Genomic DNA, 27,835 nt, shown 5'->3' on the forward strand with positions numbered 1-27,835 from the left:
TTATACTACATTTTATTCAAATTTTTCGTGCATATTTTGCATATTTTGCATATTTTTCATACATCGTTTACATATGCATGTTACATATTTATCGTGCATAAACTTCCTCAGTCTAGTAATAATGAATATTAAATTTCTAAGTTACACGAGCTTGAATTTTAGCGTAATTTCAAGGCTACTCTATACGTAAGTATGGGCATTACGCGGAGCGCAATCAAGAGCAAGGGTATCAGTTAACTGTTGAAGTCAGGTCGCTTCAATTTCGATTATTTCACTAACGTGACTCGTGATAATTGAAGCCTGCGGAAAGCCTCAACACCGCCCGATGTTCCCAAGCCAATGAATTAACTTTAGCAAGCTGTAATTTATGTTGTTGAGTATTTGGATCGTTCAAAACGCGGCTAATATTTCGTCTCATTGCTAATGGAAGATCTCCTCTTTCGAGCCACACACTATTTCTCATTCTGTTTCACCTAGATACGATTTAGCCATCGTTGTTCAACTCTACAATGCATCTCCAATTAATCTCAGGCTCAACTTATACTAATTCCAATTTATTCACAGTAACTTAACCGATTAATTGGTCACTAAAACATTTCATTAATTTGTCAACCTGGTTTTCTATCTAAAAATCAATCTGATTTTTTATATTATCTATGGCTTACTACAAATTAGATGTCTCTGCATTTTCAAAAAACGTCACTCAACTATACCACGCTGGGCTGAATTAAATTTTGAACACAGATAAAGTATCGAACAATATTACTTGAGTAATAAAAACTACTCTCAATAGTGGCGATGAAAGACAACATCAACTAATTTTGATAAAACTAAGTTCAAATAAAAATTGCACCAAATCGTAGGTGCTGTCACTGAAAATATAAATAGGAAAAGACTGTATTAATAAAAGTATTTAAACTTTCTAAGCTATACATATAATTTGTGGTTAATGTAATAGAATCTAATTCTTTTATTGGCGATTATAAAGAATACTTTCACTAGCAAAACCAGTTATATAAAGAAAAAAAACAAAAGAACTATTAATCCAAACTATTGATAGTTGGAAAACGTATTTTACTTTGTATTTTGTTTTATCAAGGTATATAAATAAAATATCATTTCGATTAAAACGAAGCCTACGATGTTTATTACATAAAAAGTCAAAGTGCCATGCTGTCTTGAACAAAAATCGGTGGATTGCTAGAAGCCTGCTCGTGGTAGGTTTTCGTGGATACCTAGAACTATGTAGTTCAATCGTAGATTCGAAGCCGCTTGATTGGCTGGCCAAGATATCTGCTGACCCGTTAAATCAAACCTATAAGCAGTGCATTTTATGGGTCTAACTTTTCATATAGTTTCATCGTGTTTGAACACGTCACATGAACTGTGACAATGCCTTTCTACTTTGGACAAGCTTCAAGAAAAATCGTACGATAAGAGGGGGATGATATATTACCTTATCGAGAATGGATCGTTCTGTTTCTGCATGTCTGGGCTATACCAAATTGTCATGTTTCTTTATTTCTAGAAGGAATATTTGATTTACTTTAGATACGATGAAATTATTAAAAGAAATGTAGCATATTAAACACAACTATAGAGAGATATTGACCCTAAACTGTCAAATTAAATGTGATTCAGTCCCTTTGTGTAAACTCGAAACAATTATAGACTTTTAACATTTATAGAATATGAATAGAACTTTTCTATAATATTCTCATATTGTAATTAAACAAATGCAATTCCTGGCTTGTGCTTTTATAAAATTGCAAACAAAAAGACCGCTCATTTATTACTGAACACAAAGAGAATACATCAATTCCTGACGAAATGAGAATAATAAAAGTTCCAGTTTCAATACAATTAATTCAAATGAAATTAATAAAAATAATATTTCTGTGTAAAGTGAGACCGATATTTTATTCATTGAAACTAAAGAAAGTTCTGAATCCATACAATTTTATACTGTAACAAATATTAAATTTTATTCCCCACTTTAATACGTTGCTGAAAGTAACGTGAGTAATTGCAATGTTTTATGTACGTTGCAAGCCAGTGTAGTCTGCGTCATTACCGTCGTCGTGGGCTACGTGGTTCATAATCAAAGATGTAAAAGAATAACCATTTTCTCTGGTCTAATAAATAACACGCAATCAACGTTAAAAATAATTCAAATGTATCTGAAGGTAACTTAGAAAATTATTATGCTTAATTCAAATAAATTTACAAAGAAGGTAACTAATCGACAAATTCTAAAATTGTTTCACAAAAACAATTTTAAAAAAAGCATCTAATAATAACAATTTTATTCATAAAATAACCCAAGAATCATTTTATTATTTGAGAAATATAACTCAGAATTTTGTGAAATAAAATATGAATGAGAAATACCAGTTTTTATTCTTAAGAAATTATAACCTTGGCTTAAAATATCTTATATTGCGCATAGTTTTAACGCTTTTAAGTATGCGCCAATAAAGTGTATTAAATAGGCTAACTGAATATTTAACCAATATGTGAGACACAGTACGACATTGGCTTACAGTTCTCGTCTTTATTTTTACGAACATGAAACAAAAAGATCGTATTAATACACGAAAGTAAAACTTTCAATTAAACGAATGCATCTCTATCAAAAAGGATTCTCTATAGATCGAAAGGCGAACGAAACTGTCGAGCCGCAGTATACGTCAGATTTACCGTTAATCACTTAGCGACCCCGCCCGTGTTAACTCTGGCAACATAATCATCGGTAAACTATAGATTCTCGTGTAGATAGTATATGTAAAAAACACATCCATTGCAGAAACGTCAAATATCCATTTATGCATACAATGAATACAAGTAATATGTTCAATGTACATCAAATAATGAAATAAAATAATAATAATAATGTAGGATTTATTATATGTTACTATATTTATAAAATGCTGACTTAACTATTAACGAAACTAAAATGAATGGAGTCCGCTCAACGATCCGCTCTACGTCTATTCGCGCCGTCTTTACCCTTCGACTGCTCAACTAAATCTGTCTCCAACGCTTCTTTCTCTACCTCCCCTTAAAGTTAAACACTACCCAGGGTTTTTCCCAGGCAGGGGAACGTTGTTCTAGGCGGCCTCGCCGAGGCGCTCCTGGACAACATCAGCCCAAGTGGCCAGGTCATGAATTAAACTAAACTAAAGCTACGTTACAATATCCTTATACCTATCCTATAGCTAACGCTCTCTCTCTCTCTTCCTCTCTCACGCACACGCACACATTCCCACTCCTACAATAATAATAATAATAATAACAATAATAATAGAAATGTATACATTATATATTGTAGAATATAATATGCAGAATACGTTTGATGTACTGACTATGGACGATGACATTAGCTCATACTGCATACAAATGAACATATTTTGCATATTTGTATGTGTACATACCCTTCATATTTGCATATAAGTGCATATAGCCTGCGTATTTGCATACAAGTGCATATATTCTGCTCATTTGCATATAGGTCCATATATTCTACATATTTGCATATGAAATATGTATTTGCATAAACATCTGCAGTGCAGCTTAATAGACAAATAACCAGCACGTATATTGTTGTTTATATTATGTATATTTTTGCATTTATGCACATTCTCATAGATTTCTCTATATTTTCATTTAGCATAAATGTCCACAGTCTAGTTATTATCGTTATGACCCTTTTTATTTTGATTATAACTAGACTGAGAGTGCTTATGCATTTAGGACCAATGTTAATATACAATAATATACTATAAGGTTGTGGACAGATGCACAATTATATGAAATATGAAGTCGGAATATGAAAATGCTTGCCCAAAACTGTTCGTTCGGATTGTCGTGATGGTTGTCTTTTCCAGTTCGAATGGTTATTAATTCAACGAGGACTTCTACGAACGCGGAATCATGAATTTGCCCAAAAAATGGGGAAAGATCATAGAACAATATGGACACTGTATTAGAAAGTAAATATATTTCCTTGTTTAAGAGAAATCGCTATTTATTTGTGTGTTCAAATTCAAACAAACTTTTTACCCAACCTAATATACAGGGTGAGTCTTATAACGTGACGACCTCAAATAACTCGTAAGGTATTCGTTGTACGACAAAATGTTTTAAACAAAAATTGCATGGTATCTAGGGGGACATACTGTAATGTAATCTGCTTTTTATTACCTTACTTTTTTATTGAGATATTAGGGTCACCTTCAGTTTTTTAAATGGAATGTCTAATACTTCTTTTCGAATTCAGATAAACCATCAAATTTTGCGTAAAATAGTATTACATGAAGTGGGACTTCGAATGAATAATTACTGAGATATCTTCAAATTAATAATCATCTATGATCCGCTTATGCTACGGTTACTATGGATGCGAATTCGGACGAAAATGTGTTTGGACGAGTACGTCCGAAATCCTCATCAGAACAAGGCGGTCTACTACGGTTACTATGGATGCGAGTTCTGACGAAAATGTGTTAGCACGACTTTATTCACGTAGGTAGGTCATATCTGTAAACAAGTTCCCTGTTAAATATTAATAATGATCAACACGAAATGCTTATTTAGTATCTCGGTAAGCGTTAAAGTCGTATTGAGAAAGGTGCTACATTTTTATTACAATGTTCAGTAACAGTGAAACAACGTTATGATAATTGTTTATGGTGCGTGTGAAGAAAATGCTATAAGAGCTAAGATCTTGTACTAAGCTAAGTATCCTGATCGAAATCAGCCATCGCATTCTACCTTCTTAAGGCTTAGGCTGCTTTCTAAGGCTAACTTTTTTACGCAAAATTTGATGATTTATCCAAATTCGAAAAAAAATATTAGACATTCCATTTAAAAAACTGAAGGTAACCTTAATATCTCAATAAAAAAGTAAGGTAATAAAAAACAGATTACATCACTGTATGCCCCCCTAGATACCATGCAAATTTTGTTTGAAACATTTTGTCGTACAACGAATTCCTTACGAGTTATTTGAGGCCGTCACGTTATAAGACTCACCCTGTATAAAGATACGAGTTTCCATAAACATCCATCCACAGTCTACTTATAACATTTCGAGTTCCTGCTCGATAAGAAAAGCAAAAGTCCCCAGCTCGTAATAAAGTTTCCCTAATTCATGACTGTTAGAATGCTCCCACGCGCGTGGTACGATTGAACCTCGGATTGTAACTATGCAGGTACCCCATGAATGTGAAAAGAAACGTTTTCCAATCGTGCCCTGTTTGTCCTTATCGCGCTTTAACTCAGTATTATCCAAAATTCATTCTTCCACCAGCGGGAGCGACGCTGGAACGGTAACTTTCCGGAAACTCGTGCACGTCATCGTACGTACGTGGCTGGCACCCTTACCTCCCATCCCCGTTCCGTAACCATTGAACTCTTTTACTACCGGGAAGTTTCACAGAATCGTTATCCTTCTATATTGCAGAACCGGCGGAGGCAGTATGCTGGGTGACGTCAACATCTCCGCGATATTGGACTCGTTCTCCGTCAGTTACGATAAAAGAGTAAGGCCGAACTACGGAGGTGAGTAGGGATACGATTTTTTCTTCCCGCCTATCGATAATCCTATCATTCGACCACACTGTGGTAGCGTCGACGATCTTGCGCAAAACAGCGATCAGAGATGGGCGAAATTATAAATTAAGTAATATGATACGAATCAATACGAATCAATCTATTACGATTGATACGAAACTAGCATTATCTATTACGGACAAAATTTATTTATTCATCGACGTTTTGATTGCTAGCTTTTCATTTCTTTTAGGTTTTAAAGCAAATAGTTTAATTCGTCGATTTAATTGGAAGATAGCTATTTGCGTGTAAAAACTATGTAAATTGAAAGAAGAATAAATGCAATAATTTTGGCAGTTATTCGATGAAATTCGTTAATTTCAACGTAGAATACAAATGAAAAATAAAAAATGTCAGTCTATTCATGATATAACAGATCCGTATATAAGTCTATGTATTATAATTTTAATTTGGCTTTCAATTGATATGATTTTCTCCTTATTCATTGTTTTTCTTTTTTGTAATGTGAGTATTTGTACAAAAATTATGGTTATTCATCACTAACTATTAGATATAAAGATTTAAAAAATTTCCAATTGGAAAAGGCATTGTTTCTAAAGACTCACTGTCATGATTAAGAGCAATGCTTTTTGTACCAAAAAAGAAGAGATTTTACTTTTTTGATGTTAATATCAGTATTAACAAACGAGGCTACTAAAACATGAATGAACAAATATATGGACGGCGTAAATGTCTGCTTTTAACAGTTTATACTGTTTAGAAGTTTATTATTTTGAAAAACGTGTAAGAAAACTACCGTGAAAATCAGAAATTAGGTGTATTTACGAAAGTACGAAGACTTACTTAATGAAACAATTGTTATTTGTCTATTTAAAAATATTTATTTCTGTAAAATTCGATTTCTAAGTTTCGATTTTAACAAATATCGAATGAACAATCATTCGAAGGTTTTGGCTACATAAGAAATTTCCCCATCTCTGATCGCAATCATTTAGTCGTTGCATTCGACGAAACGGTCCTACCAATGCTGTTAGAGAATCCTCAGGTTTTGCCAACGATATTTGATTACTTTCGCATAACCTGCTTACTCGACGCGTTTCTGATAGTCGTTGCACGGACTGGGCGTATCGGGAGTCTGTTTCGCAACGAACGTAGCCATCGTCTCGAATAATATTCGAGGCGAAGGGACGAAGGATTCAGCGAATAAAAGCTGCGGGGAATTCGAGACGTACGGCTACGGTCGCTACGAACACCAAAAGGAAATTACAACGTGTGCTTGGATTTAAACGGGATCTTTGCGGCGAAAAGCGGCTGCCAGTGCTGGAACATAGATCGATAGCCTGCAAAACGACGCCGACGGAACGAATCGTTGGTGAAAGCAACTGATAAAGACTCTGTAAAGGTCTGACAAATAGAAATCTGCACGAGTTAGTACACTACTACAGTACTACATATATTAGTATATAACACTAGTTGGGTGACTTAAAATGTTTATACCAAATGTTGGTATTTTAGACCTACAGTGTTTACTTCGCAAGAATATTATATCACTTCAATGATTTAAAATAGTTATTCCAAATTTGTTGGAGTAGTCTGCTTGTAAGGTATACAAAAGAAATCTATAAAAGATTCATTTGCCATAGTTTAACTATGCCGAATTAAAATTTTAAGGAATTAATTATTTCAAATAATAATGAAGAAAATAGCGTTATGTAGGTGATTGGATATTCATCCCAAATTTGAAATATTTTGACTTATATATGTTACGGCAAATGTAATAAGCTGGGGATTATACATAATACTTACTAAAGTTGATAAATGTGATAAATTATGGAATATTTATCAAATTCACCGGTGATTCTATATAATCCCCAACTCGTAATGGGGAATGTGATAAACTTGTTAATGCATATGCCGTCTACACGGAAATACTGTCTGCGTAAGTTTGTGGTAATTGTTGATAGGGGCGGGAATATTGAATACTGTTAAATATAATTCCCATCTCGAAATGGCGAATATGATAAAAGTCCATAGTTTACCAAAATTCGGTTTGGTACTATTATCATCCGGAAATCGTCCGTGGAAATATCCACCATGCCTAAGAGCCAATGGTCTTCCACCCTTCGACCACGGTTGTATTTCCGCCTTTCAGATTTTGCTTTGTCAATCTGGGCAATAATATGAAAAATGTGGAATATTATAATTAAAGAAAAAGTTGAATTCGTACTGTACCCCCTTCCGAAAATATAGACCCAAATCAACTCTATTAAATCGAAATATGAACATTTTCAAAAACAGGTATAACAGTATAAAAGTATTACATACTGTACCTAAACCACAATCGGAACTCCTGTCTCCGAAATTCCTCCTAATTGTGGTTTAAATTTTTAGATGTAAATTATAAAATATTGTTATTCGTGTTATCAATTTTATCACATTCCCCATTACGAGTTGAGGATTATATCAAATCGCCAGTCAATTTGATAAGTGTTCCACCATTTATCACAATTTATCACATTTACCAACTTTAATGGGGATTATGCATAATCACCGCATTTATCACATTCACCATAACATATGTACATTGCTTCTGAAGAATATAACACTAGTTGAGTAACTTAAGATGTTTATGTCAAATTTGTGAAATTTGGATTTGTAGTTTGCTTTTGAGAACCACGAATAGCTTTATGACTCACTTTTTGGTGATAAGAAGAAATGTGATTAACTCATGGACGTCTTTAATGCGATTTTTGCTCCAAAGAAGGACGAATAGACTACAAATGTAGGTTTTAAGAACTGAAAATTTCTTCGCATGATCTAAATAAAAGAATTTAAAACTGATATGTATGAATCAATAATAGTAAGAATAATAAGACAAATATTGTTCAAATTTATTTTAAAATTTCAATCACATTAATCGCTGGTTTGTGATCCCATTCAAGTTTTTAAAAAAATATCTATGCAAAGAAGAAGAAGCAAACGTAAACATGTTACGTCAGATGTCAAATCAAATATATCAGATAGATTAAGTTTCAACTATTTTATATAATGAGTCGAATACTTAGCAGTTTCCATTAAACTAAATGTGATATTTTTCCAATTCGGTCCTAAACTACGGTTACATTTTTGTAGCATTGTTCTCACATTACTTAATTGTGTTTAAGTATGACAATTCTATAAAATACTATTATTTTTACAATATACCTGTCTCGTTAAAACAAAAAGCGAAGAAATTTATAATTTTTGAACCACTGATATCATTTATATTCTCTGTCTTATCAATCGTTTTGATCACAACAAAACACGTTTATCGATATTCATTTACCTCAATCTCCTATAGGTAGTTTACTTTTGCTTTTTTGTGTCATAATTAACAATATTCAGCAGCGTATGTTTCAGCAGCGTTAGTTCAGACAACGCGGCAGCACTGTCACACCACCATATTGCTTCTTTTGATCGCGAAATATTGCTGAATATTATTAATTATGACACAAAAAAGCAAAAGTAGACTACCTATAGGAGCTTGCGCACAAGTTTGAACATTTATCTAGCGGAAACGACTATTGAGAGGTCTCGAATTTGTATTGTCGAGACAAAAATAAGACAATACGCAAGCCTTGCAGTTCCGTGTACGTATACAGTGATGTGGAGCTGTGTGAGTGCGTACGAGCGCATCAAGGCACGGGAGTCCACTCCTTTAACGAGATAACATCGCGCAACGAAGAACGAAGTCCAGGAACGGTGTGATAACAAATGAAAACGGTCCGGAAACGTTGATCGGAACACGACAAAGGGACAAAAGGTAGACGACAGTGTAAAAGAGGTAGAGCGCTCCGGGAAATATTTTTGACGCCGCTTACTCTCTCGTCGCGAACGATACAGAAAAGAATAATCGGGACAATAGGGAGCAAGCTCGTGGACGTGTACTTTGCTGTCGTAAAAATTCCCAGCCAGGGACGGACACGGGATGAAAAGTTGCGCCGTTCTTGGATCCGGAGTGGACTAGTGAATTCGCTGTTTTTTACGAGCGACTTATCCGCTACCACCGCTGAGCAATATACCGATGAAGTTTTGACGACCGACCCGTTCGACAAAGAAATCGGAACGGAATCTTTTTCTGTGCTTTGTATAACATTATTTTATATCATAGTTTTCCGAGAAAGGTTTCAAGATGTCATTTTCAAATGAAAATGATATTGAAAACAGATGGTTGAAAACAGATGGTGTCAAAATTTTTGTCTAATGTTGAAAACAGATGGTGGCAAAAGTGTATTGTTATTAATAAATAAAATTCTTAAACCCCTTTTGCAAAAAAAGAGTTTATATTTTATATCTTACAATAGAGACAAATGGTGGATTCAATCCAGACACCCAATTACGCAATCTGGTTCAGAAACAGAAAATTAAAAAAGCTAATTATCATTATTATTACAACATTAAACAGATGATGAAGTAGTGAAATGTTTTCTCCTTTCTTTTCTTCTTGTAACATACCTTCTTTTAATTTTACTGTTACATTCGACGCCATCAATTTAATATTTCGAAAATGGATTTAAATGGATCTGAACTAGAAATCAAAGCTCAACAGAAATTTGTTAAATAAATATTTGATATTTTTATTCCTGACGCTAGAAAAAATATCAATTTATTCGAAAAAAGATTGAATATTTTCAAAGATATTGTTGGAAATTTTATCCACACACAGGATTGTGCGTATGCATCGTTTATCTACCAAATATGAGTTTTGTAGCTTTTAAAATTCACGGTCACAGGATGGTACTTCACGTTTTTGTATTTTTAACGTATTTATATTACTCAATCAATGTTTTTAACGTCGAGTGGCCTAAATTTTTATTCACTTCAAATAGAGAGTGATACTGGGTAAATGTAGTGTCATGATAACAACATTTGGCACTCACAAAACGTTTCTATAATGAAAAAAGCCCTTTGAACTTAAAATTCTCTCGAATCAGAACCTGTCACTCTCTCATGTCCAAGAAATCCATAACCAACATTTGTTCAACTAGGTTCAAGCATAGACAAATCTAAATCTGCTACTGTTTGAAGTTCCAGAAATCAATAGCCACAAGTTTGTTAACTAGTTTCAAGCTTCGAGAAATCCAATCCCTCCACTATTTGATGTCCAAGAAACTGATGGTTAACATTTGTTCAACTCCCTCCAGGCCCTGATAACTATAAATTTACCATTGTTTGACGTCTAAGGAACTGAAAATGAAAATTTATTCGACCAACTTCAAGCTATGTCATATCTGAAACTTTTATAAGATATAAATGCAAGACCTCTAGGAAACTAAGAACCCAAATATGTTCAACTATCTTCAAACCTCGACAAACCTGACTCCACGGTTTAACGTCCAAAAACCTGAAAATGAAAATTTGTTCGACCAACTTCAAGCTCTAACAAATCTAAATCTTTCATAAGGTACCAATACTTGACCTCTAAAAATCTAAGAACAAAAATTTGATCAACTATCTTCAAGCCTCGACAAATCTGGACCCGTCACAGTTTATTGTCCAAGAAACCTAAAGTCAAAATTTGTTCAACGACGTAGAAGATCGACGCGGTGCTCGAGTTCTACGAAGACGAATCGGTGGTCCTAAATTCCCGCGATAAAGTCAAATTTTCGGCCGGTCCTGTGGCAGCAGGGCGGGGCTGTGGCGCTTCGATAAAACTTGGATCGATGCTGGAACACGGCACGGGTTGCCACGGGTTACCGTTAACGGCATCTCTGCTCCGGCTACAGGCTACACTCCCCCACAGTTCTTCACCTTCGATTACAATTTCAACATTGATTCTGTCAGGCCAACCATCCCCGCTGTCAGCGATCCCGCCGCGGGGCGGTTCTCGAGTTCCCAGCTTTTCAGCGTCAACGATCGTCCTCTGGACAGCCACCGTAGCATTCTTCTCAAAGATCACGGACTGATGTTCCACCTTGTAGAACCGAGTAACTTTTTCCTCTTCGTTCAGGTATAAAATCGAAGACGTCCGATTTGTCGTCTCTGAAAACGTAGCAAAGAAGAAAATGGCTTGTCAGATACTACCAGTGATGTTACTTTACCATACATGAATGGTGCTTATCCCTTATAATCTTCCGAAATATGTAGTTTTTAAGATAGTCTATTGTTAATTTTGAAAACTATAGAAGCTGATATGAGAATTTCATAGTTCTTGGTAATCTAGGTCAGCTTGCTAGTTAGTTGACCGTCATTCCTCCCAAAGGTCACGTCTGATACGTCATCTTATAGAATTGAGTAGTAACTTTTTCTTCTTCGTTCAGAGATAGAATAGGTCAGTGGTTTCTGAAGACGTGGCGAAGAAGAAAATGGCGTATCAGATGCCAGTGACGTTACTTTATTATATAATATTACTTTTACTGGATCTTATTCTTTAAAACCCTTTGTTGCAATTAGTATTCCTAATTTATTTCATATAAAGAATATCCCAAAGAAAGGCTCTACGATTTTGTTCTTTAATAAACCACAAATGGCATAGAATACATCCAATTTTTATAGAAATTTTTACATGAACTTTCATACAATTAAACGCGAAAGATGATGTCCTTTAAATATCCACCGCGACTACACTGACAAGCTCATTTTGTTATTAAGAAATAAAATCTTACATCCCCTTTCAGAAAAGTCTCTATAATAAGCTTAACAGCATGCGATTTACAAATTGGATGCAGTTAATAAAGACAAACAGAAAATGATTACAGCAAAATCCAATAAAAGCTAAAGAACAACAACAGTATTAGAAACATTGCCTTAAAAATTATTCCAATCAAGATAAGTCCAAGAAAGGAAGATGTCCATTATCAGAACGTCCTTTAGTCCCTACTAATGAGATCATTTGAGGGCATTCTGACAGAAAATTTTATATTCGCTGCTCCGTAAACATGGTCAGAAAGGTGGAACGGTAAACACAGACGCTTTATTTATTCGCCACCGGTTCGGACGTGCATTCATTTTCATTCCGTCCCTGATCCTGCGCTGGGACAGTTCCAGATCCGACTCCTGACGCTGGCCACGAGCCACGGTGACCCACGAAGGCATCCACAACTGCGGTTTCTTGCTCTTTTCCCGCGGGAGACAATGCTGTGGAATTCGAGACTCCGAAAAGTGTACCGTCCGCGAGGATTACTCTCCGAAAACAACCCCTATCAATTCCTTGGCTTCGTCGAGATGATCGATTTTCTTGGCATTCCGACTCTACAACTTCCAGGCCAGTGGAATACTTTGAATTTCGTCCCTAACGTCACGAGTTAGGAACGAGTAAGATTACGTATGAGACTTTCATTACGAAACTGGTGTAAATTCATTTATTTTGGTAGTGATATAAAAGTTTCCGAATGCTGAATAAAAGTAAGAATACTTTTTGTCAATCTCATACAAGTCTACATTCATTTTGATTGTTGAAAATAAAATTATAATTTAACATTTTTATAATATTTTATTTTCGACTTATGCTTCTTACAAATATTGAAGTTATAATTCTAGTTTCAATTTTATTTATATGAGGAATTTAATAAATACTCCGAGTAAAACTATGTGAAGATGTAGTAAAAAATGTTTTATAATTTAAGAGATTTTAAAAGTTTTGAAGAATATTATACTCATAAACATATGGTGATTAATCATGAATGAATTATGTTGCACAATGGGACTTACTTTGATTGAGATGATTTTAAAAACTTCGAATGTAGGATGTTGATGTATAAAAATAACCAAAAAGAAAATAGCAATTATGAGAACATAATAACAATATAAGTAAATAATGACATTTATGTTCGTGAAATTGCACCAGTTTCATAATGAATATCTCATACAATGACACAAAAATGTTGCCAAGGAAAGTGTTATTTAAAAGTTGATATTATTTCAAAGTGCTACCAGAAAAGATACAAGAGCAAATGTTGATTTCATTTGCTAAAGAAGCAAACATTTAATACGAACGTTTCGTTGAATAATGACAGACTTCAGGTCTTTAATAATATATAAAGGTATTGTTCAAAAATAATGGAATTCCTGGTGTAAGAACGAATAGGACAAAAGTAAAGATAGACAAATAAAATTGTATAAAACAAAAGAGAAACCGTTAAAGTAAGAAATTTATATTCGAGATACCTAATGCTAAACGTGAAAGATATACAATAGCCATCTGTTCTTGTAAAAAAATCTGGACCAAGAAAACCATTCTGAATTCACTGTAATTTATGGAAGATACAAGCCGAATCAATAGTATCGTAAATGCGGAACACGAATGCTTGGAAAATTGCCATGGGATTAGGAAAATTTATTTGAAAGGGTCCAGTTTGAAGCACACACAAATGTTCATTTGCGTAATTAAACGATTTCGAACTACGTAGTATTTTGGGATACAAAGTGTCCTCCATCTTTAGCGTAACGCAAACTGCGAGATATTTGTCTGTGTTTAAGGGGGTGAGGTATTCTTATTAGGAACAGCCAATTTGGTTCTATTCAGAATACAAAGGATTTGTTATTTACTCTCAATTTTTATAAATGAAGGAAGGTTATGTTACGTTCCGCGGAAACATCGATCGAATGATCGATGTATTCGACGTTTTTCAGGCGGCTTCGCGAGATATCGTGGCGCGCGTTGCCGTTTTGTTCGAGACAAGCGGCGTGGAGTAGTCTTTTAGTCGTCGTGCGATATAATAATAATAATAACAACAATAATAATACTTTATTTACGGGCTACACGCCTTTGATATCCAGTACAATGTGATAACATGACCGCAAGAAAAAACAAAAACAAATGATGGAGACGAATACGGTGTCACTATGAATTGCGACTACTGATCTTTTAAAAACTAAAGGTGAGCCATGAAAGAGATCGATCGACATACTAAGGCTGTTAGCCATCGCACACATTCTTGTGACACAATTTTGTTTCGCTACTGAGGTACGGTATGGGTTAATGTGGAAAATATCATTGCTAGGAAGATGTCTGCTTGGAATATTGAAATTCAAAAGTTCTAGTATCCTGGGACATACAATTTGACTATTGATTATTTTAAAAAGTAGTATTATGTCAGCAACAGTTCGGCGCTGCTTAAGCGTTTGCATTCGCATAGTGCGAAGTATATTATCATATTCATGGTTTGCGATATCCATGGGTGTCCCTACCTTGTAAGAAACGTGCCTCAAGAATTTATGCTGAACGCTTTGAATCATTTTCATAAGGCCAACTTGTAGTGAATTCCAGATTTGAGATGCATATTCCAGATGAGGTAGAACTAATGAGGAATAAAGAATTTTAAATGTCTGTAGTTGTTTGAAATCCACGGATTGGCGGAAAATGAAGCCCAGAGCTTTAAGAGCAGCTTTTTTGTGCTATGGACATGCGCAACAAAAGAGAGGTTCGAGGTAAAGATGACACCAAGATCACGTACTTCCTCTCGAGCCTCCAGCACAGTATTATCGACAGGGAAATTGTATAAAACAAAATTTCCCCATCCGTCACAGTATGATCGAATAGGGAAATTTAGTTGGGTTTGTCTTCCGACCAAAATGAACGATGTGACATTTCGAAATGTTAAACAACAACATGTTATCCTTATTCCATTCACTAAGTTTGTCCAGGTCACTCTGCAAAGTGGTGGCATCTAGGGCTGAATCGACCCTTTTAAAAATCTTTAAGTCGTCAAAATATAGTAAAAATTTGCAGTGCTGAAAGACCGCAGAGATGTCATTTACAAAAAGAATAAATACACAGAGATAGTTCGATATCCAATCAATGATGTTGCCCCTGAAACCTAAGAGGCTTAATTTTTTAATAAGGATATCATGATTGATGGTGTCAAAAGCTTTGCGAAAGTCTGTATATATCTATCCTTTGTGACACATAATTTTGATATAACAGCAGATTGGTCACAGTAGAGCGCCCATGGACAAATCCATGTTGCTCATCAATGATAACATTTCTCAACAGTATCGAGATTTTGTCTACAACGATACTCTCGAAAATATTCGACATGACATTAAAAACGCAGATTGGCCTATGGTTGGGTCAACTCTTTTCTTTTCATACTTCAATTACATGTTCTAAAATATATCTTATGTTCTAATTCCTAATACGTCTCATTTATTCGCCGCCCTCGATCATGCCAAGTCCTACAATTGGGGGCTCGTCCGCGATCGAGAGAGACAGCCAGATTGTGAAAATTGAGACGATTCGGGAAAAAACGTCGCGTAACGTAGTGCAATACGGTTGTGTTGTTCGTGGTGAAACGGTCGGGTGTAATGGTGTTCGGTACGGTGGAAAGTTGTCCACGTGCCAATAAGTTGAAATACCCGTAACGTGTCAGTCGAACAGCATAAAGTTGTAACTGTTGTTTAAGACGTTAATACGTAAAGAAGAAAATATGGATGGAAATACCGGAAAGGTTACTGGAGACAAGGGGCAGCATAAGGATGGTACATTACTTGACGACGATAGCATCGAGACAGATAATTTGGACGATACGGTGGTCGAAAGTAACAAGCATGATGTTGGACCATTCAAAGGAGAAGTACATAAAATGAAAGTGCCGCAATTGAAGAACAAGTTGGAACACCTAAACTTAACAACTTGCGTTAAAGATGTGCAAAATCCGTTAAGATGTGGAAAAGACGCAGAAGAAAGTGATGCAGAAGACAGTGTTGAAGAAGACGATGCTACCACAGATAGTGACAGTCCATATTCAGAAGAAGAAGATGGACGGAAAAAGGAATACAAAGATCATAGGTGTAAGCCAAAGGGCGAACGAACAGGCGACCATGGAAAACGGCGTCTGGAAGAAAATCGAACCCAATTTGCAAGTGCATTTACAATCAAAAATGTAGAAGGTAGTCTGTGCTATTTTGACGGGGACGATAAATTACCGGTTAAAAAATGGATTTCGGATTTCGAGGATATGAGTGAGCTGCTAGGTTGGAACGATTTACAAATGTTCATATACGGTAAACGAATGTTACAAGGTTCGGCGAAGAAATTTGTTGCGTTCGAAAGAGGGATTACTACGTGGAAAAAACTAAAACGTCGATTAATTCGGGAATTCCATGTACAAAAAAACAGTGCAGAAGTACACGCTCAATTGTACCGCAGAAGAAAATTACCAAACGAAAGTAGTAGACAATACGTATACGAGATGCAAGAAATAACCGCGCAGGGGGAAGTTGACGAGGATGTCCTTATTCAATATATGATAGACAGTATACCAGATAGTAACGAGTCTAATAAAGCAATCCTTTACAGTGCACGAAGTTTAAAATCGTTGAAAAGAAGCCTGGAAACCTACGACAGATTAAGAGAAAAATCAGACGGGAAGAAAGGTGTAGTGAAAAGGGAAGAAAAGAAAGAAATGAAAACACCAGCGCCGAAACGTAGCGGGAAAACGCATTGCTATGCTTGTGGTTCAACGGTACATAGTGTGAAAGACTGTACAAATAAGGATAAAAGCCCAAAGTATTTTAGTTGTAATGATTTCGGTCATATTTCGCTTAAATGCCCTAAGAAGGTGGAAACCGAAAATCGTAAATCGGTGAATTGTGTACGGAGTACGGACGATAAATTCGCGGTTGTAAAAATAAGCGACGTTGTGTGCTACGCGTTAATAGACGCAGGCAGTGACGTAAGCCTAATCAGAGAGGACATATTTAAAAAAATTACGGGTGTTAAATTGCGTTTAACTCGACGAGTGTTAACAGGTTTCGGGAATTCGCAAACAATACCGATCGGACGCTTTGACGCTGATTTAACGATAAACGTGTCAACTGGAACTATGACGTCGAAAGTAATTTTAGGGCAAAACTTTTTAAGGCAGGTAGAAGTGAACATCCGTGGCGGTGAAATTATAGTGCGACCGGTGAACAACGAGATTCGGGTTACAGGGTCGAACATTGACAAGAATAAGGAGTACGGTGGTGATAAAGTGGATAGCGTCATTTCGGATAACGTAAAAGACGATATAGCCGAGTTGATGATAATCATCTAAATTATTTATAAATTAAATTTATAAATTAATACGTTAAGTTAGCCCGTCCGTTGTCCGAATTATTAAAGAATAACGCAAAGTTTCGATTTGATATGGAACAGCGAAGGTCGTTCAATGCGTTGAAGGAGTTGTTATCGTGCGGTTCGGTGTTCCGTATTTACAATCCGAAAGCGGAAACCGAACTACATACGGACGCAACTAAAGAGGGATACGGTGCGGTTCTGTTACAGAAGGAAATCGGAGAAAAAGCATTTCACGGGGTACATTTTATGAGTAGGAAAACATTGAACGCAGAGAAAAATTACCATTCGTATGAGCTTGAAATATTAGCGGTTATAAGAGCAGTTCAGAAATTTAGAGTGTATCTGTTAGGAGTAAAATTTAAATTAGTTATAGATTACGATGCGTTTCGTAAAACCTTGTCTAAGCAAGATTTGTCACCTAAGATCGTGAGGTGGGCATTATCTTTGGAGGAATTTGAGTATGACGTTGAACATCGTTCGGGATCGCAATTACGACACGTTGATGCGTTGAGTCGGTACCCTATTCGCGTTACTGAAGACAGGCTAATAGGAATAATGCGCGCAAGACAAGAAGAAGATGACCGAATTCGAGCAATAAAACAGGTGTTAAAAACTAAACCATATGAAGATTATTTAATTGAAAATAACCTACTGATAAAACAAGTCAGGAACAAAAAACTTATTGTACTACCCGCTAGCATGTACACCGATGTTATCAGGAGGGAACATGAAAATGGACACTTTGGAGTGAAGAAGATGGCTGAAAAAATAACTGAGGAATGCTACATACCGAATTTGACGGAGAAACTGGAGAGATACGTAAAATGTTGCATAACCTGTGTATTGGCGGAAAGAAAGAAAGGGAAGGTAGAAGGAGAACTGAAACCGATACCTAAGGAAGACGTTCCGTTATCAACCTATCACGTAGACCATTTAGGACCGATGACGACTACGTGTAAAGCGTATAAATGTCTCTTCGTCTTAGTGATACGTTCTCCAAGTTTGTTTGGATATACCCAACCAAAACAACGAACACGAAGGAAGTATTGGATAAGCTAATACTACAGCAAAAGACTTTCGGAAACCCGTCCCGTATAATTTCGGATCGAGGAACAGCGTTCACGTCGGCAGATTTCCGTGAATATTGTAATAAAGAAAATGTTGAACATATACTCACCACTGTAGGAGTCCCACGAGGAAATGGCCAAGTGGAGACGATTAATCGCATCATAATACCGATACTAACAGAATTGTCCATGGATGATCCTGACAAATGCTACCGGTACGTGGATAAAGTAGAACAAAGTATAAATAGTACTTACCAACGTAGTGTAGGAATGTTGTTGCGTCGAGTCGCTTGGATTCGTGCACCCAATAGCAACTCTGATCCCGCCACGAATTAACGTTTCTGGATTTCGTTCCTTTTGTGAGATTTCGTTAATGTTCGCGAGTTCACGAGTTATACGTTTGACTGGTCGGTAGTGTCCTGCCTCCTGATGAGGTTGGACGAGGACTCAGGAGTTGAGGACTCTCTCGAAAAATCATATTCAAGAAGAGGTGGGTTTTCACCCTCGCTCGCAACTACCTGGGACTCCCGCGACTGAAGGTATCCTTGCGACCATCACCGTCGCATCTGGTAACCAGCTGTGGAGTCTAGCTGTTGTTCGAGGCTAGTAATAAAACGGTCTACATTTTACTGTATTACCTGCTGCAAGGTTCGCGCCGCGATTCTCCAAATGTGGGTATTTTTCGGCAGTCGAAACTCCGAATGCCGCTGGGGATGGTCCCTATACCCTTATGCCCCTAACTGTAGTTTTTACATCGTCGATTGTTGAACTTGGTTTTGCGATGGTTGAACAAATGTCATCTTTTGAATTGATGCTTGGGGTAAAAATGAAACAACGGGAAGATATAAAAATTCTCCAGATCATCCAACAGGAAGCAGCGGAAATGTTTAATGAAGAACGTGACAGATTAAGAAATATTGCAAAAGAAAATATAATTAAGACTCAGGAAGAAAATCGGCGAAATTATAACAAGAACGTCAAAGGAGCTACTGTCTATAAAGAGGGAGACCTTGTAGCTATTAAAAGAACACAGTTCGGAACAGGTTTAAAAATTAAAGCAAAATTCCTTGGACCCTATAAAATAACAAAAATAAAACGAAACAAAAGGTATGAAGTCGTACGGGTGGGCGATAGAGAAGGTCCCTACATAACATCTACAGCAGCTGACTTCATGAAACTCTATGGGAGAATTTCTTCGGAGGGCGAAGAGAATGAAGCAGGAATGGCCGAGTGAAGGAAGGTTATGTTGCGTTTCGCGGAAACATCGATCGAATGATCGATGTATTCGACGTTTTTCGGGCGGCTTCGCGAGATATCGTGGCGCGCGTTGCCGTTTTGTTCGAGTTAAGCGGCGTGGAGTAGTCTTTTAGTCGTCGTGCGATGTAACGGTTGCGTCAACTCTTTTTTGTTTTTATACTTCAATTATATGTTCTAAGATATATCTTATGTTCTAATTCCTAATACGTCTCATTTATTCGGCGCCCTCGATCATCCCAAGTTCTACATAAATATCAATATTTTTAAATAATATAAAATATTCATCTTTTACTGCCTAGAAACTTTATTTCGATGATATTATATTTTTGTAAATATTTTAAAATTAATGGGCTAAAAAGTAACGAGACCCTTAGATGTTGAATGAAACTCAATTTTGTTCATTTCTACTTGAATAAATGATATTTAATGCGAAAGAAAGTAATTGTTCTATTATCTGAAATTTTTTATTATAAATGTCCTATTAGTTCGGATACAAGAGTCTCTACTGTACTTTTATCTTTATCACAAGATGACATATGCCTGAATTATATGATGTCTCTGATAATTCATAACAGTATTGATGACGGTAGCCAGGGCCGGCGCACAGTGGGACAAAACGGCTCTCGGCGATCAAAAATCTGTAACTTTAGTTCTACTGGAGATATTTCAATGATATTTGGAGGAGTTTTGCTCCACATTATGGTCTTTAAGGTATATTAATATAAAATATATTAAGCTAGAGGGTGACGAAATATTTACATATAAAATACAGTATGTTGAATATCTTAGCTATATGTTATATACTTTGTGTTTTATAATTAAAATTCACATCAAATCTGTTAATAAATATGAAAGAAAAGAATTCGGTTACTTAAAAATGAATACACACATGTTTTAACAGTGGAAATAGGTTAATCAGTAGGTGATTGTCTTTTCTTTTCCGTATCTCAGATGTTTCACTCGATACAGTTAACAATGCACATTTTCACACCCATACCACGAGAAAAAGAATAGCAGATAAAACACCACGTGTCTCTCTGCTTTTAATTTTATTATGTTTTCCGAGAAGAAACTAATTGCAATTGGTATACTCATTACCACGACGAAACTAAACAGATATGAACGTTACCTTTAGTTTTGTAATTGTAATGGATAAAATTCAATAGTGTAGGAAAAAGTAAAAAGAATTAGCTGCTACTTCCTGCTACTTTTAAAGAAAACAGCGATTAAAGTAAACTCTGGCTCACGTGACCGCTACAGTCGGTCGGTACTATAGCGAGTGTTCAGTAGCGATCGTAACGGTCGCGCGAGGCAGAGTTTACTTTAATCGCTGTTTTCTTTAAAAGTAGCAGAAAGTAGCAGCTAATTCTTTTTGCTTCTGAAACAGAAAGGTACAGCCTTTCATGTGGTACTGATTATACCCCGGGACTCGACGGAACTCACCTTTAAAAACTTATGTAAAATTAAAATTTTAATACGCTATACTTCCTTTTATTTAAATGTTAGTATTGAACAAGTTGTTAACATTTTGACTTGTTTTATACACTGAATACAATTTATACTAATGTAGCAAGCTTTATGATTCATTGGAATTTCGTCTTTCCGAGCAAAGTTTTTCAGAATCGTACATTGAAGTTAGGTGTGATATCATAAGCATTTTGCTTGAACGAATTTCAACTGACTTTGAATGCGCACCAGAGCTAAACGAGAGCAAATATTAAAAAACGGATTGCACTACATTAAACAGCAATTTGTTCTCTATCTATGTACTTAAACAGTTTTTCTGTTTTTCGAAGTCACGAAAATCAATTTTTGATCACCGAGCGCCGTTTTGTCCCACTGTGCGGCGCAAGGCAGGTTCAGCGCGTTCGCCGGAACCCGGCATCGCGGTCTACGAAAATTACTGGAGGTACCGATTTTGATTAACTTTTTACAGACTGATGATACCATTAACAAATGGAAGGATATTTTGCTGAGATGCAAGACAATTTTTTAGTAGCGATGATTAAATTGAAAGGAGTGACAAAAATCATCAAAGTATTATTATTTAATATTTATCTTATAAAAAATATACAGGGTGTCCCAAAAATGTTGTAACACCTTGAAAGGGGTGGTTTGAGAGGTGATTTGAAACAATTTTTTTCTTAGCGAAAATGTTATCCGAAGCTTCGTTGAGAAGATATTAACGGAAAACACTGACCAATCAGAGCGCGAGTATGTAGGCTACACGATAGGCAGCTGCGCTCATACGCTACCGCAGCCGCTCCACCGGCATACTCGCGCTCTGATTGGTCAGTGTTTTCCGTTAATATCTCCTCAACGAAGCCTCGAACAACATTTTCGTTAAGGAAAAAATTGTTCCAAATCACCTCCCGAACCACCCCTTCAAGGTGTTACAACATTTTGGGGGCACCCTGTATAGCATTTGTAAATAAATAATTCCTCGTTGTAAAATTTAAGTGTAGGATTTGAATGTGAATTCAGGTCTTGCAAAATTTTTGGTTCCCCGGCCCTGACGGTAGCACTATCAATCTGAAATATCAAACTTAAGGGAGTGGACTCCCGTCCTTTGTATGCGCTCGTACGCCCTCACACAGCTCACATCACTGTATACGTACACGGAACTGCAAGGGCTTGCGTATTGTCCTATTTTCGTCTCGACAATGCAAATTTGAGACCTCTCAATAGTCGTTTCCGCTAGATAAATGTTTAAACTTGTGCGCAAGCTCCTATAGGTAGTCTACTATTGCTTTTTTGTGTCATAATTAATAATATTCAGCAGTATTTCGTGATCAAAAGATGCAATATGGTGGCGCGACAGTGCTGCCGCGTTGTCTGAACTAACGCTGCTGAATATTGTTAATTATGACACAAAAAAGCAAAAGTAGACTACCTATAGGAGCTTGCGCACAAGTTTGAACATTTATCTAGCGGAAACGACTATTGAGGGATCTCAAATTTGTATTGTCGAGACAAAAATAGGACAATACGCAGCCCTTGCAGTTCCGTGTACGTATACAGTGATGTGGAGCTGTGTGAGTGCGTACGAGCGCATACGAGGCACGAGAGTCTACTCCCTTAATGCTTTGCAAGGTGTCTGCAAAAAAAATTGCTTTGAAAAATGCACTGAGTGACGTAAACGCGTATCAAAAACGGAATCATTGCACAAATTTGTTAATTCCCGTTCTAAATTTCAACAAACGACCCGGCTTCTTCGACCTCTAGACTGTTCCCTTGACAGAGATCGAGTTCATTATACAGCGCCTCTTGAATGTTAAACTGCCCGACCAAAACGACTGTAAATCCCAGGGGAATTTTCAATGGCTCTCCTATTTTTATCGCGGCAGGTTGGTATCGGCCGTTCCGCGGTGATGGTTTCAAACGTCTCAGCGCCAATCCTCGATTCCAAGTGCCGATATCTGCGGCTGGGTAGCGCCGCGAAGAGCCTAGACGGTGGATTTACCAGGTCCGTGAAAGCACGGGGTGGTCTTAACATTTAAAATTTAGATGGCTACTCGGACATTACCGGGGATATCCCGCATCCAGCGGATAAACAGAGTTACATGGCTCCTTCTACTAACGGCCCTTCATTCGATATTCCTCGAAGCACCGAAGGATTTCCCGGGCGCGTTTTCTTCAGCGACCGAGGTCTACATAAAAATGTCGAAATACGTGCCACGAAAACTCAATGCGCGCTACCCCTTGTCTCGAGGGGGCTTTTGGTCAAACGTTCTTAAAAATGGACTTGTCTAGGATTGTATTGCGATGGAACTGTTATATATAGACTGATAAAACTTTTGAGGGTGTATCAGTAGCGGTAGTACACTGGTGGACATAATTATAAGACACCTCGAAAAATATTGGTTTAGGTACTTAATAATGTAGTTATATTAAAATACACTTCGTCAAAAGAAAATGGTTTATTTTTTAATAACAACTTCATAAATTTAGCGAAAAATGATAAAACATTTCTTTGATAGATATTCAAAAATAATACAATTTCGATTGGACATAATTATAAGACACTCCTTAAAAGAAAAAGAGAATGTACAAAAGTTCTGAAAATGTATACACATTTTAAAGTACTAATAATGTGTAGAGCCTCCTTTATTTTGAACAACTTCGATCATTCGTTTCGATAGACTTTTAAATAAATGTTTTATATTCTTTTGATCTAAGTCTTCCCAACCTTTCAGAATTGCTACTTTCAAATCATTAAGACCCCACAAATTTTCTATAATATTGAGATCCGAAGACCGCGCTAGCCAATCTAAAATTGGTATATTTTGAGCATGAAAATAATTTTTTACAACTTTAGCTGTATGAACAGCTGCATTGTCCTGCTGGCATATGAAATTTTCACCAGCCACTCTTTCAGCATGATTCTAAATCTGCTCTTGTACTAGTTTTAAATAACCAGTAGCTTTCCTTCTGCCATCAATGAACTTGATTTCGGTCTTCCCATTATACCCGATGCCTGCCCATAACATCACAGATCCTCCACCACATTGACGGCGACTTAAAATTCTTGCTTCTTTTCGTAAAACGTGAAAATAATATTTCATATTAAAAAGCACTGTCTGCCATTTTTTCTTCCATTATAGATGATTAAGAGCAAAATTCAGTCGACGATGTTTGTGTACTATCGACAAAGGTGGTTTAACAGCAATTTTTTTTCGTTTCAGATGCTGTCTTTTGTATAACTCTTACTTTTAACCCACATTCTACTAAAATTTGTCTAGGTGTAAGAGCTGAAATTGATGCACACCTCAAAACTGCTCTTTTATCTCTTAAAGTAAGGGATGATTGTCTTCCAAATCTCTTCTTTTTTCCGTAATTTTTTTGGATTATTTTCTTGGACATTTGTTTTAAATTCTCTCCTTTTGCTCTTCTTTGACAGATTTCTATTTTTTCCTCTTCAGTTAGAATATTACCACGTTCAGTTAGAATATTACCATGTTTTTCTATTTTATACTAACAAAATCACTATAATAGAGAATTCACAGTACGAAAGACACGAATACATTTAGATTCAACGACTGTCTGTAGTCGACTAACATTAATGTCTTATAATTTTGTCCTACATTACAATTCTTGGAAATGCTTCGACGCTTTGTGTTTGTTAACATTGTGATGGAGTTTGCGAATAGTACTCTTTCATCCCATCATCATTTACACTACGTATACAAGCTTAGACATATTTTTTTTTTTTTTAAATAAATGGGGTGTCGTATAATTATGGCCATCAGTGTATATCACGTTGGTTTGTTTCAATTTCATACTTGTGACTATGAAACTTCTACCTTACGAATTCCTTTTTGAAATTTACATAGTATGCCCTTGAAATAATATACTCGCGAAATATGTAAGAAAAAATGGTCTCTAGTCAAGAATATTCATATGTATATATTAGATTGATTCGTGAATAGAATATATTAAAAAATAAATTTCAAGGCAGAAAATTGAAATTATTCATGAATGAACCCAATACACGCACAATATGGCGAACTCTAACTATACATAGTACGTTGTCTCTCAAAAATATGTTTTCTAATGAAACAAAAATTTGGATAAAATTTGAAATTAAACGAATTGATATCCATAAAACCCCATAGAACCACAAATTTTGAAAATTTAGTAATCCATTGTTACGATACTTAATTATAGATGTTTTAATTTCTCTTTTTTTTTATGAATATTAATATAGAAACAAAGATTGTACTTACCTTTCAAATAACGCAATGTCTTCACGCAGTAGTATCCACTGTTGAAAATGCTAGTTGAGATAGCAGAAATCAGTAACCAGGTAGACGGTACCAGTGGTTAGCAATGGTCAATGGTCGCCAGAAGACGGTAGCGATCAGCATATGTCAGCAATAGTTGGTTGAAACTAGCTGTGATCAGCGAAGAATCAGAAAGACTAAAAGGTATTCAAGGATACCATGAAACACATGCGAGGTCGTAAAATCCGTTACGTACGATGGATCTGCGAGAACTAGTCAACAATAATACGGCTTACGGTCGATTCAGACTATACGACACGGACCTCCACGTTCCGGCAACATGTACCGGCACCGACACGACAAAACATTAAAACACGCGTTTTAATGGAACTATTCACATTATTCCCGTTGACAGAACGTTCAGGTCGGTGTCTGTTAAGTGTGAATAGTTCCACTAAAATGCGTGTTTTAATGTTTTGTCGTGTCGGTGCCGGTACGAGTCGTTGCCGGAACGTGACGGTCCGTGTCGTATAATCTGAATCGACCTTTAGTCAAGGCAAGGTTGTAATCGAGTTAAGGCAACAACAAAAAAAAAGATCGCTAGGTACTTCTTATACATACTTTCGGCCAGCATTTCAGTCCATTCTAAATACGTTTGTTATAAAATATTACATCGGTAATATTGTATGGACAATTAGTATTTAAACGACAGATATTATTAATAAATTAGTTAACCGTTGTTTCATGTGAATCATTAATGTTTATAACTAACACAAATCAAGATATAGAAAAATTTGAAAGTGTGAAAATTCCGAATGAATTTATATTGTAATTTGGAGCATCAGAGTATTAGTGATTAAAAATGTTCCTAACATTGATGGTATATTATTTATACGATTAGTGTATTATAAATTATTTCCAAATTTAATGAAATAAATGTTGATATTTTGTCTCAAAATAAAATATGATTATTGAAATGTGTTTTTGAAGCTGTGAAAGTTGATAATATGGAAAATATGATTTATTAACTGTACACACGAATATAACATTTGTTTAACTGTTTCTATTTACAGAGCAACTGTAAAGGATTAATTTTCTGCCATATAATTTCGCTTTGTTTGCGACAGTTTGAACCGATACTTCATCGAAACATTTTGATTCTTTTAATAAAAAATCACGGGAAATAAATTAATAAATATTGAATGTATTTATCTGAAATTCGAAAAGTAATATATTAATTGATCAATAATTTTGGTCAATGAAGAATCAATCGATTGAGGTCAAATTGTAGGGTAAAATTAAGATTAAAGAGATAGCTATGTGAACTTGGCACCCGACTTTTCAAAAATTAATTTTTTTTTTATAGAAAACGATAGTATTTCGTTAGTACCTGATTATACCTCCAATAGTTTCATTTATACCTCCACCAATTAATAATTAAAAAAAATTCAAAAAATGGTCAGCACCCGCCAAGTTCACATAGCTTAAAGAGATTAAGCGTAAAATTGTAAAAAAAGAATGGTTTGATATTTAGCTCTTCGTATTCCAGTAAATACCAAAATTATTCATTTATTTCTTGCAACCTACTGATATAAAAACACAAATATCTCGGTGATAAATTAATTTGAATTGTCCTTGAAAGTTATTTGTATCTCTAAAAAAGAAACGATATCTCCTTAATGAAAAGATACTATTTAAAAATGTAATGTTTAATCATATTCTTTAAATTAATAAAAATTACGTAAATGTCACATTAAAAGGTGCAATTTATATTTTATTACTTCCATGCCTAATAATTCTATTCTTCCAAAAATTATCTATAATGCACAAATCATATAAATAATATAACATTAAAATGTTGCAAAATATTCAATGGCTAATAACATTCACGAATCAAAGTAAAAATTCATTAAGAAGGATCTCGTTTATAAAGTTCCCTATATTGAAGCTTCTAATAGTTGATTTCTAATCAATCATTTATTAAGAATCATCTATTAAGAACCTACTTCAGAACATAGTTAATATATTTATAAACAATATCTACCGTTTAAACAGCGTTTTCCACATCATTTTGTGAATGTAATATTTTTGTAGAAATCTATTGCGACGTAAACTGGGAAGCTAACCGAACTAACAGGTGTCCTTTGTTTTTATGTTGATATCCCCTTGGCTCG

General features: G+C 35.6%; 1 protein-coding gene across 11 annotated transcripts in view; it reads left to right on the top strand.

Moving 5' to 3' along the window:
• LOC128895084 (gamma-aminobutyric acid receptor subunit beta) overlaps positions 1-27,835 on the top strand; it is a 234,612-nt gene that overhangs the window by 114,382 nt on the left and 92,395 nt on the right. For all 11 annotated transcript variants that reach the window (XM_054157331.1, XM_054157333.1, XM_054157334.1 and 8 more), the window contains exon 2: positions 5,465-5,562. In XM_054157331.1, the coding sequence (XP_054013306.1) occupies positions 5,465-5,562 (98 nt within the window). The remainder of the gene's footprint in view (positions 1-5,464; positions 5,563-27,835) is intronic.

This window comes from Hylaeus anthracinus, unplaced genomic scaffold, assembly GCF_026225885.1.
Source record: "Hylaeus anthracinus isolate JK02 unplaced genomic scaffold, UHH_iyHylAnth1.0_haploid 4, whole genome shotgun sequence".
Classification (NCBI taxonomy): Eukaryota; Metazoa; Arthropoda; class Insecta; order Hymenoptera; family Colletidae; genus Hylaeus; species Hylaeus anthracinus.